Below are 14,892 nucleotides of genomic sequence, written 5' to 3' on the forward strand. Positions count from 1 at the left end.
CTAAATGTGATAGTTTCCTGCAATGACGGCGTCTCCGGCTGCTTATGCATTTCTGTCCCTCGTCGATTATGCGAATGGGCATGGCCAAGACATCTACGTCTTTCACACGCGTGCGGGGAAACAGGTCTTGATGATTCTCTGCGAACTGCAAACGGTGACCAGTGCATCCTAGACTTCCGAAGAACGACCAAAGGTAGGTGGGTAAATCAAACGAGATCAGAGCATAATAAAATTAAACAAATTAAAATTAGTAAGGCCAGCACGGAATTAAAAGTATGCAGCTCAGCTGACTAGATTTCTGGAAGGATCTTAACTTTATTCTACGCTGTCTCAAAGCCTTTTTCCTTTTCCTCATTGATTAAGGACTGCAAATAAGATCAAATAAACGAGTTCCCTTACCAATTTTTAGCGCGAATTGTATCTTGCCGAAAGAGCTGTGAGCATACACATCGAAAAGGCCTACCACCACTCGAACTCGGGTTCTACCGCGACTGTTCTGAGCGTGTTGTTTTCAGATGATACCATCGCCACGCGAATATCACCCTACCTATCGCACCTGCTTTTGCTCACGTTACCAACCGTGAGAGCCAGTCTTTACTGGAATTGTCCAAAGCACGTACGATAATTTCGCTAAATTCACAATCAAGCCATTAACCGTGCACAATTCCAATCGCATGTAATTTCCCTCGGCTTGGCCGTTCATTTCTCACCTATCTTTTAGCAAGCAGCGCGGATTCGTAAGGTAGGTCAGGCGGTCAAAGGATAGTATAGGTCCCAGGACGAAACGTGAATTGCTACCCACGATGGGGAATAAAAAATGGGAAACACCATTAGAACTCCCACCAAACCCTATCTCTAACTCCACGTGGTGATCGCTCGGAGTTCTTTCTTAACAAAAAGCTGCGGACGGAGAAGGATGAAGGTGAGTCTCCCGCGCCTAAAAACGAAACAAGTTGCACCAACTGGTCCTCCAGGTTGGAGGTTGGGTAGGGCTAACAACCCTACACAGAAAACTGATGTTACGAAGCCACAGAGAGAGCCTCAGACAAATGGAATTTACAATGACGAACCCGGCAACGACAACGAAATAAGGATTTGCACATTTTCTCTTGGAACGTGCGCTCCCCGTACAAACCGAATGGTTGCACGCGTGGAGACTTATCACGAACTCAGTCGAGGGGAGAAGCGACTTCACAGGCGAAAAAAGGGAAGAATGGGAGAACCAATAGATCTTTGAAATCGAAAAGTACAGTGAGCAATTGCACCAAGTGCGAAAGTTTTACCAACAAGTCAACAGGGTGAAGTTTTATACACTTCAATGCTCATTCTGCCGAGACAAAGAGAGAAATCTGATTTCCGACAGAATGGAGATATTGGAATGATGTGGTAAGTATTTTGATAAACTGCTCAACAACCAAAATATTGGCGAGTTGGAGGTCCTGCCAGCGAAAGACAACGGACAAACATTATCACCTCAAAGCATAGAAGGAACAGTCTGTGCAATACATCGGCTTAAAAACCATAAGTATGGAGGCAACCAACTAAACCAAGCGGTTCATCAACTGATTCTGAAAGTGTAGAAAGTGACGACTGACAACGAAGCATTATTTGTTCCATACATAAAAAGGGAGATATCATGCAGTGCAGCAATTATAGAACTATCACGTTGCCGAGTATCATTCATAAGATATTCTTCGCTATCTTACTAGGTCGGATAGAACCACACGCCCAGAGCATCATTGAGCAACACCAAAGAGGCTTCACTCCAGGCAAATCAGCAACAGATCAGATTTTCCCTCTGCACCAAGCGATGGAAAAACTGTTGGAATATGAACATCAGTTGCACCATATTTTCATCGACTTCAAGCCGCCTATGATAGCATGGCCAGGGTAAAGCTGTGCACGGCCATGAAAGAATTCGGTATCCCGACGAAATGGGTAAAACCGCAGCTATGCGATGAAATCCGCGTACGCCAACAGAGTCTATTTCAGCTTATAAAAACTGCTTCGCTCGAAGCCTCTCACCACTCTTACTGTTCAAAACAATAATCTTGCCAGTCCTCATGTATTCCTCGGAAACCTGAGTTCTTCGCAAGAAAAATTGCAAACTCTTGGCCGCGTGCCAGAGAAGAGTCCTCCGAAGAATTTTTGACCCCCTACATGAGGAGGTTGTGGTAAGCGGGTCACCTAATCCGTACGGATAAGGATGATATAGCCTGGAAAATCTATAAGGACAATATTTATGGTAGAAAAAAAGACCATTAGGTAAAATGCATGCGATTGCACCTTAGCAAGAAAGGAATTCTGCATACAATCAAATGAAGTTCTCCATCAGCTCAACCCAACACAACAAAGAAGAACGAAATGACGATGATTCGGAAGTGCTCTAACCGGCGAGTATTACATTTTGCCCAAACATTTGACAAGATTTGGCACAACTTTACATTAAGAGTTGCAGTAAAGTAAACTAGGGACCTATAAGGGTTGAATAGTTACAAAGAAGCATAATAAAACAAATATCAATTCAAACGATCCCCTTTGCAGTTTTCCTTTGCTCGTTTTCCATGTGTAAAAAAATAAGAAAAAAAAAAAAACAAAATCAGGAAATTTATTGGCCAGAAAATTCCTAGATATCTACAATAGGCACAATTTCATTTGGGTCGTATTCTTTGTAACTCTTGTAGAAAACAACGCCAGATTGAGTCGTCAAAAACGAAACGGGACGAAACTGCTCCATTGTCATGAAAAAAGGTGCCATAAATATTTTTCCGCTCATTTTCCTGTCTTCGCAATAAAAATATTTCATATATTATCCAAATCCCCAGAACAATTGTACACTTTGCATCCCTTCCTGGCATCGTTGGCCCATCCTTAAATTACCCAGTACTAATGGAGGCGCCCGACAAGCTACGTTCAGTCAGAAACGACGAGTCATATTTCCTATCTGTAAGCCCAATAATATGCGTACGTACGGACATGTATGCAAAGGTGTGTAATAAAATATAGGTTTGATGAGAAAAGCAGCCGCGAATATCCTTGTTATCTATATATTTTCCTCTGATCTTGATGTACTGAGTGTAAACATACCTGTGAAAGCACGTGCCCCGCTACAATGTTATTCAGCACCGCTCGTCGCATCGGCAAGCAGACACAGGTGCACATCCCGAAGGTAAGCATAGAGAATGGCTCCCGTCGAAAGCAAACATGAGAAACGTAAATAATCCCCAAGGAGCACCTGTAGCGTGCTGGAGCTTATTCACATGAGGAATAAAGGAAGCTTCGGGCTGTGAATTTTCGCGAACGCTAAGCTCCGCCAGGGGTGCGTAGGCTCGTATTTTCGTGATTCAATTGATTTTGAAACAAACACCGCAGATAGTATGCAAATTGCTGGAAATCATAACAATTCGATTCAGGTGCTTCCTTTGAAGGAGCGAATTTACATTGAAATGGAGAAGAATCCTGAAAATATTTTGGATGGATTTTGAAAAGTTTGCATTTCCTAGAAGTTCATTGAAACTTACCAAATATGCCCAAATCAATGTAAAATTCGCTCGCTCAAGGAAAAATCTTTCATTCTTCAACAGATAGACGAACTTCCCTTCCTCCTGCTTGAGATCTGAGAAAGAACTTTGGAAGGTGGCAATACCGTAAAAAGGGCACTACGGTTTGCCAGAGGACCGATTTCCATGCACGCAAATTTCCAGTTAGTTCTAAGACAAAAGTTTGTGTGGCGCTGCACTTTGGGTATTCAATGTATTGCGTTTACTATCAACGATGTACTATGCAATAAAATTCAGTGGCAACCCTGACCTCGTTAATTATCATGTCTACATAAGTAAGTATTATATTTTACCACTAAGGGTGCAGGGAGTGTGTGAGAATGTTACAAAATGGTTTCTATGTACAATAGAAGGAAACATTGTGCTTACACGAGTAACACGCACACAAATTACAAATTCTTGAGCTTTTATGTTAACATTTCTCCGCCTTTTACTTTATATTTAACAATTTGCAATTAAAATTTTCCACGACGTACATACTATAGCAAAACACTTCAATGTATCTTTAGATTTATGAAAAAAATCAAAAGAATTACCTTCGCTAATATCCTAGTGCTAGTTTAGAGCATTTCTCGAATACATACATAAATACAAATAGCAGTTTTATCTGCTACGACTTTAAAGTTGTTCAGATATCAGCGTAAGATTCCTATTGGCCCTATTATCCTCTATGTTCTTTATTGAAATCCGTCCTAATGCGGATTTTGGTCCGTATTGTATCCAACAGATCTCACTTTCTTAACGTAATATTATCTAGGAAAATTCAGTTTCCTTTCAATGTTCAGTGTGTAGGTGTGTGCCTTGAAGCTAGCAGTTGCTACATAGTTACAGAATGTCAGCATTGGAGGTTCCATTTCCGGTTGTCCTGGTTGTCTTCGTGGGCTGATTTCGATGTGTTTCGATAGGTGGTGGTCCGCACCAAACAATCTGCAAGAGAGATTATGAAAATGTACTTTTTGTCAAAATAGATTGATTTTATTTTTGAAGGAATATTAGTCTGAAGAGGGGGATGGACATTGTACTGTGGTGTAGGAGACAAAAGTGATGCTTTTGCCCTGTAACTGCGGTGATATATATTTATAGCCTTACTTGGATGAAAAATAACGGACTTTCTAAATCCGTCTGTTGAATTCCGATAACAATCTAAGTGGATATGTTTCATTTGTAATGGGTAGCTCCCGAAAAGGGGGCGCAAAGCTTATGTTTTCCATTCATTAGTTGAACTTTTACATATGTGGCTATATTGGGAAAACCGCTCGATTTACGTATATTCTTTACATTTCCCACTATAAACATAATGAGAAGAATTCGATTATTTCTTAATCTGTGGCTTACATTACTAACTCCTTATCCGGGATGGTTTTTATCCTATCTTCACTGCTGATACATGTTACAAGGTTTGCTGCAACACTTAGATCTATGGCACTTATCTGTTTATGAATCTGGAAATGGAGATTTTAAACAGACGCAGCTGCCGTGCTGCAGTAGTGTGGCATTACCAAACAATAAAATCACTCCCACCTCTCTGCTTATATGCCCGCGAGACGACCGCGAAGTATTGGGTTGAGGAAAAAGAAATGTCGTATTTTGTCAATAGATGACGACACTTAAACATACCTTATGTTGTACTTAGTGCATCGGCGATTTGAAGACGACAATCTGTGCTACAAGTACCTCTTTGACAGTGTTGTGATCGTACGTTTCAGTCTCAAGTTAAGTTATAGCACGTCAAAGATGGAGTCCACCAAGCAAGAAATTCGTCATATTTTACGTTTTTACTACCTGAGAGGCAAAAATGCAACGAAGGTGGACGAAAAAATTTGCGAAGTTTATGAGCCCGATACTGTACCGATTCGCATAGGACAACATTGGTTCGATCGATTTCATCCTGGTGGGTACTGGTGGGCCAATCGTCGTAGAAACCGATAAAATCGTCGAAATCATCCAAGTGAACCGGCATGTGATCATTCGCTCGATTGGCCAGGAACTGGATATAGACCATAAAACCGTTTGGAACCATTTGCAGAAGAGTGGATTCCAAAAAAAGCTGGATGTTTGGGAGCCACACGAGTTGACGCAAAAAAATCTCTTGGACCAAATGAACGCCTGCGATGTACTGCTGAAATGGAACGAATTCGACCCATTTTTGAAGTGGATGGTGAGTGGTCATGAAAAGCGGATCACCTACGAAAACCTCAAGCAAAAAAGATCGTGGTCGAAGTACGGCGAGGCGTGATTACCATCTCTTCCGGTCCATGCAAAACACTCTTGGCGCTACTAATTTGGCCTCAAAAGAGGCTTGCAAAAACTGGCTGAGTTTTTTGCAAATAAGGAGGGGCCCCTAAGCAGGATATTGAAGTTGCCTTCTAAATGGCAACAAGTCTGCGAACAGAACGGCGCATATTTGATTTAAATCGGAAAATTCTAAGTATGTTAAATAAAGCCTCAAATTTCGATCACAAATACGACATTTCTTTTTCCCCAACCCAATATTACTTTGTGAGGACTTTAGTTCACACCAGCTATCGCGCATTTTAGACTCGATTCAGCTCCTGGAGCTTATTTTAGATCGCGGTCATCGTGGCATTTGCTGCACGCCTCTTGAGCCCTCCACGCCATTCCCATCGTATCGATTTGCCATCTTCCACATATTATCCATTTAGGGCCTCGGTAGCAGAAGCCTACTACGAGGTTATCAATATTGTTCTTAAAGTTCCTGATATTCCGGTTTTGCGGTATTTGATTTCCTGACTCCATCAATAATTTGACTTCCAACTGTGGTACAAACATTACTGAGGCATTGTAACGTCACCTTTTGACACAACTGGCCACCTTTTCCAGAACCATTCCTTCGGATCATGACTTCTTTCTAAAGTTCCTACATCTCCAGGTTTTTTTCACTTCTATTGCGCTCCCCACTATCGCTTACACCATGTCCAATGTCGAAAAAGATTGCTTGTTGATCAATAAAGGTTTAGATTTCATTCAGCTGCCGGGCTCAATCTACTTTCCGGGAATTTTCGTTTTTGCTTCTTCTTGCGAGGCACGTGTTTACTAATATCGTCGTCCGGCGTTGCTGAAAAGGTGTCACTTTCGTTTCTTCCTCGAATTTGGAACTTGATGCTTCGCTATTTTTCTCCTCTAACGCCCTTTATCAGAGCGCTGATATATTGTTACATTTAATTTACTCGATGAACTTGTAAAACTGCGTTACGCGTTCTCGGAGTAAAAGAAACGCTGTTCCAGTTTGCTGCCTCCTACGTTCATCTTTTGCACCAGCAAAGTTGGTGTGAATATTATTCTTATTTCTTTCCCAGTTCTTCGACGAATCTAGACTGTTATGAGGACTGTTATGGATTACAAAGAAAAGGATCTTGTGTGGATTTCATTTTGACTTATCTCCGAAATCCAATTGTCCACCCTTAAAACCACTAGTCCACAGTAAAAAAATTCTTTTCCCTCCTCCAAATATACCAATATTTGGTCATTTTTTTCAAAATCAGATCTATTTAGTCAAGCTCCATGACTCGGTGAGTTAGCAAGCAGATGTCAAGATACTAGCTGAAACGTTTGAGGAAATATGACCTCGCCCAATGAACCCTCCCATATCGTCCATAAAAGGTAACATGAAAAACGTCACCGGTAATGAAAAGCAAAAGTATTGTTGACAACATGCAAAGCTGCCGAAATACGCTTTCAATTTTAAATGCTTCTAAGAGTTTCTCTCAAGGAAACACTTTACGCTTTCCATTGCCATATACCACTCCGATAATAGCTACAAGTTTTCCGGGACGTGTCTCCTTCATATCGCTATCGAGAATTTTCTCGAAATTGATGAATCGCAGGTGGACCCTATTCTAAAATTATAATGAAAATTTTAATGTGGCCAGTGCTGGATGATTCGGGAGAAAAACAAGCATCGTCTCTATGAATCAAGCTTTAGAGAGATATTCTTCGATGCGTTCCGGGCTGATTTTAGCAAGCTTCTCATTATCGTATCTGCAAGCTTTTCGTAATGTGGTATACGATAAAGAAATCGTTAATATATATTTGCAGCAGTTTTTTGTTTCCATAACTTAAACAATATTAAAATTTCTTCTGTCTTGGCATACTTAGCATACGTAATTCGCCACGTAATGAAGCTCCAGCGCATCGCGGTCTCAAGGCTCACAATGGCCTCACCTTCATCGATCCGTTTTCATGTTTCCGGTAATCCAGTGAATAAGCAGTAAGGTAAGAAGATAATCAACAAAGACATACTGTAACGACAAAGAATTAGATCTAGGGAAGAACTCTACTCCCTCAAAATAAATAGGATTCACACCGCGGAAAGCGAAATCAGCGTTTTGCAAAATAAGAGTAAAGATATTGGACCTAACAGATTTCGCAATGTCTCATCACAAGTCGTACGCGACGATCAAGAACCAAGTACGAGCTGTTAGGGCTACTTATCTTAAGGTGCAAAAGAAGCAAGCTACCCAAAGTTGTTGAAAAGAACTGCAGGCGTTACCTAAGAAACCCTTAAAGGAAAACATACAAAGGTAAGCCAAAGAAAGCGTAAAGAGTACACTAGAGCGCACCCGGAGAAAACGTAAGTACCTACCATGCGAATATAATTCTATTCTTCCCTTTGTATACAGGTTGAGTAGCACAGAGGCAGTGGTTATACTGAGTGTAAGTTTAGAAGTCATAGCAGCGGATATGAGACTTATCTAACACCTCGAGCTATGAAGTAAAACTTCACGCACTGAGTCCACTCGGAGAATGCACACAACCGAAACTGCCATGAAGCTTCCACGAAGAGGTCAAACTAAAACAACTGAATCGAAAGATCCAAGAATTCAGCATATGCTCTCAGAGGGTACTCTACATGCTACCAGATAACCTCCGGTGAAGATTCATCTCAAAAGCCACCTCAAGTCAGTGTCTTCAAGATTCACATCTCATGGCTCCCCGGTAGTACATTGGACCAGAAGAAATTAATGTACTATGGGATTTAGCTCGCGACCTTTTATCTAGCTTCACTTAGTTTTAGACCACGAACCCGACAACTGTGGGTTTACCATACATATCTAGAGTTTGTATAATCTAATTGTGGACATGGGATAGTTAAAACGAGTAAAATTACACTTCCACCCGTTAATAGGAAAGGCAACGTCTTAGAATGACAGATGCGTTCCTTAGTTGGCATCAAATTCTTGTCCAAGTTACACTTCGTGACGACCTATGGAAATCGGACGGAAAGACAATAAGATGGTTTTAAAAGATATGAACCCCACTCACGTTGACATTCCAGAAGGAGAACAAATGCCATTCTCTACACTCAAACATCTATCACTTTTTGACTAGGGTGCATTTATAAACATCGGAGAAGTTTCCACAGCTTTTCTGATGCAACATGGCGACATGGATTCGATTACGAAGGAACTGGCTTGAACCAAAATGCTCAGCGGCCGCCATCCAGAATCAGTTAGCCAGTCTATGGTTGATCGGTGACAGGAACGTGGGTGGGATCGACTGGTCTCTGGCCGTGGACTTTTCAGGCGGCCGGTGCTCGATTGAAAAACGATTCGGGCATCGGGCGGCTGGAAAGTAGGTAAGGCAAACAGGCACGTGTAGGCATACTGCGCCCTTCCAATGGTTGCCGCTGTGACATTTAAATTTAATGCGCATTTTCATGCCTGATAAAGAATTTTCTGAATATTCAAACACAAAAATACCTGAAATTTGCGTCTTGAAGCCTTTCATGGACATAGTTGAAGTGGCATTCAGCTTGCCGGTACGTGCATGGTGTTTTCAGTCCAACACACTGACGGATAGGCTGAGGACTGTTTAGGTGTGCCTGACAGGTGAATAAAAAGAGAGTTATGGCGCAAGTATTTCTGTACAAACTAGCTTGTAACAATCAAAAAGTTTGCGAAACGAAAACGTCACTGCATGGATGCAATAGATGGCGATATGGTTGAGGAGGGTTCGGATCCCGTCTTTGTACTTGTCTCCGCCGTTGTATTGAACTCCGCCATGTTGTTCACATAGCTTGCTGGGCCCAGACCCAGATAAAGGAGGAGTATTTGAGGCGAAGTACTTAGTGCTGTCCTCAGTAAAACAAAGATAAAATGCTAAGATCGGGGAATTTGATAAAAAAGGTACAGTTGGAGTTATTCCGCTATACTAAATCCTACCTGATCACTATTGGTGACAGGTCCCGCGACAGGCCGACTAAGAAAAGGTATCCAACGTCTTTAAAAACAAAATTACCGTAATGAATCCAAAGCTTCAGACAAATGCTATTACGTTCACCTCAGTTGACGTGCCAGAATGGGCCTCGAGCCTGTCGAGTATAAAGCAAGGGTTCTTCACAAATCGACAGCGGCAGGCCGTAGTTCGAGCAAAACAAATACAGTTTCACTATCATTACACTTAACACTGAGCAAGTGATAAGCTCACAGCAACGAGACAAACACAGACTGCGTGGATGCCCTATACTCCACTACGGTGTGACACAGATTGTGTGGATGCCCTTTACTCCGTTGAGGTGTGAACAGGATAGTGTTGTCTGTTCATACCTGTTTAAATACAACACTATACAAATACTAGTTATTGGTACTCTCATTGAAAAAACAGGATAAATCGGAAGAGTCCTTCGAAATAGGTGCATTGATATTTGCGCTCTACAAGAAACTTAATGATGCGTTGCCAAAAACTGCGAAATAGGTACGAACTCATGGCAGCCCCCACATTCAATAAAGTGTTAGCATTGCCATGTCTGCGACAGGTCGACTTGATGCCAAGAAAGATGCCTTCCGGCAACTTCCTAGTACGAAGACCTATAACGTCACTAATTCATATTGGGGTGAAAAAGCAGGGAGCAGCAAATAATAAACAAGTCGGCAAACCGGAAGCTAGACGCTTCAGGTATGAAAGGTTTTGTGTATTTCTTTTATAAAGAGATTTGAGTGTGCATTTGTCCCATTAGCATGTAGCACGTAAAATATGCATATATTATGTGAAAATAGCCACTTTCAAGTGATATTGACATTCATTGTCTCGAATTTGCAGAGAAGCGACAGCTTTGACCTAGTATTACTTTGTTAGTAATAGTGCGATTTTTACCAAATTTGGCAGGATCATGCTCTATGCTGTAGCCTATATTGTTGTGACTCTAGAGTGAACTTTCCTGTCAATTACTAAAAATTATAGTAATGTACTATTATTAACTTTATTTGAACAGATATCGGTATGGACGGTATTTCGGAGCCTAGGCACCATATAGTGACAGCCCCCTGATTTTTTTCAGATTTTTCGGTTAGGTAGTTTCTGAGAATGGGTTCGTTAAAAAAATGATCACTTTCAACCCCCCGCACCCCCCACCTTTTCAACAAATGTCAAAACTAAGACTGGCTTCGAAAAGTACTAATCGAGGCCTTTAATTTGATACCCCGCATGACTATATTTGATGAAAAAAGATGACTATATTTTGATGAAAAGAAACACCCTCCCTTTGCATGTATGGAGACCCCCCCTTAAATTCGTCGTAAAAGGATGTAACTCACTATATACGTGAGCGTTCACAGTTCCCACCTTTCTACCAAATTTGGTGCCAATCGCTACAACCGTCTCCGAGAAAAATGCGTGTGACGGACAGACAGACAGACAGACAGACAGTAAACCGATGTTTTACAAACAAAACCTTATTAAAATCGGCGTAACAATCCATATTGATATCCGGACACAGCTACAAATGCCATGGGGAAATAGGGTTTGGAGCGACGAAGATGTGTTTGAACGGTGGCGTAACACGTGATGAGTATATCCGGTGGTAATGTAATTCCCCTTAACGAGAACTCACTTCTCAAGATTGATCTGAACATTGAAATCGATGGGAAAGGATCAAAAAGAAATCAGGTGAAACAACGGTGGCTTAATACGCTGGATGGGGATTTAAAAACCTCGTGATTGCATCCCGATCAGGCAAAATGGCGACACCGATCAAGACGAGCCAACCCCACTTCTAAACGGGGCAAAGACAGAGGAAGAAGCACTGTCTTATTCAAAATAAAAATATGGCGAAAAAACAGGAATTACAACCGGCCCTATAATTCACAAAGGAGTGAACAGGAAACGAATGAGCATGAATCCAATTCTAGAAGCAATCCAAAATTGATGCCCCTACAGTGTCGCGCTACTATATGCTTTACGGAGGATTGCCCAGTTCATTGTGGTGGATGCGAACCTACCCAAAACGATCATTTATTTAGGAGTGTGACTACACCCAGAAACCTTGAGGCTGTCTGCTTATAGCTGGTTCCGGCGATGGAGTTGGTACCCGGCTTTTCACCGATTTTTGCCAAACTATTTAGCGCTTGTTGTTTAATTTATTTGCCTCGGGATAACATGGTAGTTTAACTACACGGGCATGCATTCTTAAAAAAAAATAAAATATGGTTGTGACGCTTACATGAAGAGCATTTTTGTGTGCTTCTCGAATAAATAGATAAGTGACGTTATGATCTCGAGAAAACTAGGAGTAGCGCTGACTACATTATGAACAGTAGCTGAATGCACATCGCCAATTTCTGATATAGTCGCTAGCGTTTTGATGTTCTCCAGCTCCAAATAATTTGGCTGCTTTTGAGGAGATGAACGAGGCTTATGATCCCCAGTTGTTCAGAGCGCGAAGCATAATCGTTTTATTACCTTAACCAGCAGCCTTCACTAATGCTTGCTTAATTGGGGAAAATATCCACTTTGTATTACTGCAAAGTATGGTGAAACTTGCCGTACTCCAAACAGCGGGCTTTGATTGTACATTTTCTAAAATCGGGCAAGAGACAACTTCGACGCAGCTTTCTTTACTTCGTAAACTGACATCCTTCTTTGACAGTAAGCTTTTTAAAGGTGTTTGAAGTAAATATTGAATGATCCCCTTTGCTGTGAGAACATCCCGGTTTTGCTAGTCTTTAAAACTATTTTTTCTTCGGGGCCTGACTGGCGACCAGCGGTTATCTGATGTTTACCAGAAGCTTTTCGGTAGGGAGAAACACAGCTTATCTACTGAAGGAAGATCCTTGAGATCGTTCATGTTCTCTTCATGGAGGTGAATAGTTTCCTTGTCATCGGTGCGTGTATAATGAATGACCGTATCCCAATCCTTTGTTGAAAACTAAAGATTACGGAGACAAACTAGACAGTTGCGTATTGTCGTATACATCGTTATTGAGTCGATCGTGCATTTATAATTTAACATCATGGATGCAGCTTAATAGTTGCGACTGGTCAACTGCAGATGAGAACCCACTTCCTTCGTGGCACTTTGCAAATACCCTAATAAGTAACGCATATTTTTAAATTTTCCCCAGTGTATTGTTTCAGTGATTGACAGCCATATATATTTCCACGAATTGACTCATTTCCATGCTCAGTCCTATGAACAACAGGATCTGCATAGTTGGTGATATTGGCAGTTCCTAAGGCATGTACACCTGTGAGCTCCCTCCATTGTTGTCCATAATACCCGCTGCCAGATAATAGTGTATGTCCCATTGCACTTGCTGCTCCACGTGCAGAAAATCTTGCTGATCCTGCATAAATAAGGCCGTGAGTTTAGTTTCCGATTCCAATTTCCAGTGTTTACTTTCACATACGGAAGCAGAGCTCCTTTACTTTCAACAAACGAATCAGTTTCAGATATACAGCATAACATGTCCTCGTCAGCACCACCAATACTTCGAGCTTGTGAAATATTCCATCGTTTTGTGTCGTTATTATAATTCCTTACGAGATACCTCTTTCATAAACGTCATTATTAATAGTGTCTCTGCCATTGTTGGTAAGGAAAATTTTGGGATTAAAGTTTTAAGTAGACAATTTGATGTTAGTAAAATTTGACAGGATTCGAACTCAGTAACAAGGAGTGAATTAACTTGCATCCACTTTTGGGCTCGGTTGACATTGGTTCTAGTAGCTAGCACGTTCCATGTTCCATGACCTGCCCAACGCACATTTTACAGCATAATTCTAACCAGTGCCCCAATGAGTGAACATCACTCGACTAGCGCAAACCACACTAGTATCAATGTTGACTCAGCTCAAAAGAATTACCTCGTCATTCCGTCCGATGTTATGCCTGGATTATGTAAAGGGAAACTAGACAGATCGTCAAGGACTAACGTTCATAGACCGGAAGGCAAACTGATGTGATAAACATAAAAAACTAAATTACTACTTTGAAAAATTGGAGACACAAATAGGGGTGTGGTTGTGCTCGGAAGAGCGGTTTTTCTACCTTCCATTACTTATTTAAAATAGGTGTCCAAAACTTTCAAAAGCAATTACAATATTCTTAAATCGCGGGAAACTCTAAAAATTTTTTCGGAAACGTGAGTGAATTATTATGACCCGATAGATGCGATTTATGCAAAATTTCTTAGCTATTGATATATGTAAGCCTTAATCAGGAGCAATTCAATTGGCCCTGTCAGTTAGAATTACCTAAATTTTCATGGAACGCACTAAATTAAATTCCACAGACAATCTCCTCGTTTTATCTTTTTCGGTAATCTCGTAGCCCAACAAAGTTTCTAGCGAAATTTCAAAATTCTCCCAGTGGAAGTCTCTAATCAATGCAGTAAAGATGTCATTGATTGCAATATTCAAAGGATTCTTTCCCGTGCCATTGTACTCCGATTTCGAGTCTATTGATCCGGGTGATTTTATGCTGCTTGCAGATTCGAACCTGCACAGGAAGCAAAGGAAAAGTGGAAGATGCACTTTATAGTTGGTTGTGTTCGGGGTTCGACGTAGTGGTTTCTTCCCCATTCAGCTGTGAATACCATTGTTGAAATTGCTGGATCCTTCTCTCCTTGAGGGCTTCAATGGAATCATTTGAACACGAACACAACACCTGGTGGCTTCGTTTATCTTCCATTCTTTTTTTGCAAATAAAAGCTTCTTTTGAATCGTTAATGTTTCAGCCTTTCCTGCTTTTGCAAATAAGGTACTTTACAGAGAAAATCGTTATTGCTGGGAAATTTGCCATCCATTGTTTTGGAAAACAGATACATTTGGTTACTATCTAGCTTGAATGTATTTAGATATACTTCGGTAAAGAATCGTATTTGCTGGAAGAGGCGAGTTGTTTGCTGTGTTGATAAGAACAATGGAAACTTATGTTTCCTAGAGGAGTCTAGTTTACATAGAGAGAAAATGGTTACTCTGCATTGATTTATCATACAAAATTGCATATATCGAATTAATGCAGTGTTGATGCATAAGCAACTAAATTGGAGCATTTGAATTTTGAAAACAAATTTGCCTACACTCTAGATTTCAT

The 14,892-nt window shown here is 41.0% G+C and overlaps 1 protein-coding gene across 3 annotated transcripts in view; it reads right to left on the bottom strand.

Annotated features, from left to right (window-relative positions):
- Positions 1–2,148: 2,148 nt before the first annotated feature.
- The window catches only part of LOC119653576 (allatostatin-A receptor), a 779,896-nt gene continuing 767,152 nt past the window's right edge, over positions 2,149–14,892 (bottom strand). For all 3 annotated transcript variants that reach the window (XM_038058319.1, XM_038058317.1, XM_038058318.1), the window contains one exon: positions 2,149–4,487. In XM_038058319.1, the coding sequence (XP_037914247.1) occupies positions 4,386–4,487 (102 nt within the window). In that variant the 3' untranslated portion in view covers positions 2,149–4,385. The remainder of the gene's footprint in view (positions 4,488–14,892) is intronic.

The sequence above is a fragment of the Hermetia illucens genome, chromosome 4 (genome assembly GCF_905115235.1).
Source record: "Hermetia illucens chromosome 4, iHerIll2.2.curated.20191125, whole genome shotgun sequence".
Classification (NCBI taxonomy): domain Eukaryota; kingdom Metazoa; phylum Arthropoda; class Insecta; order Diptera; family Stratiomyidae; genus Hermetia; species Hermetia illucens.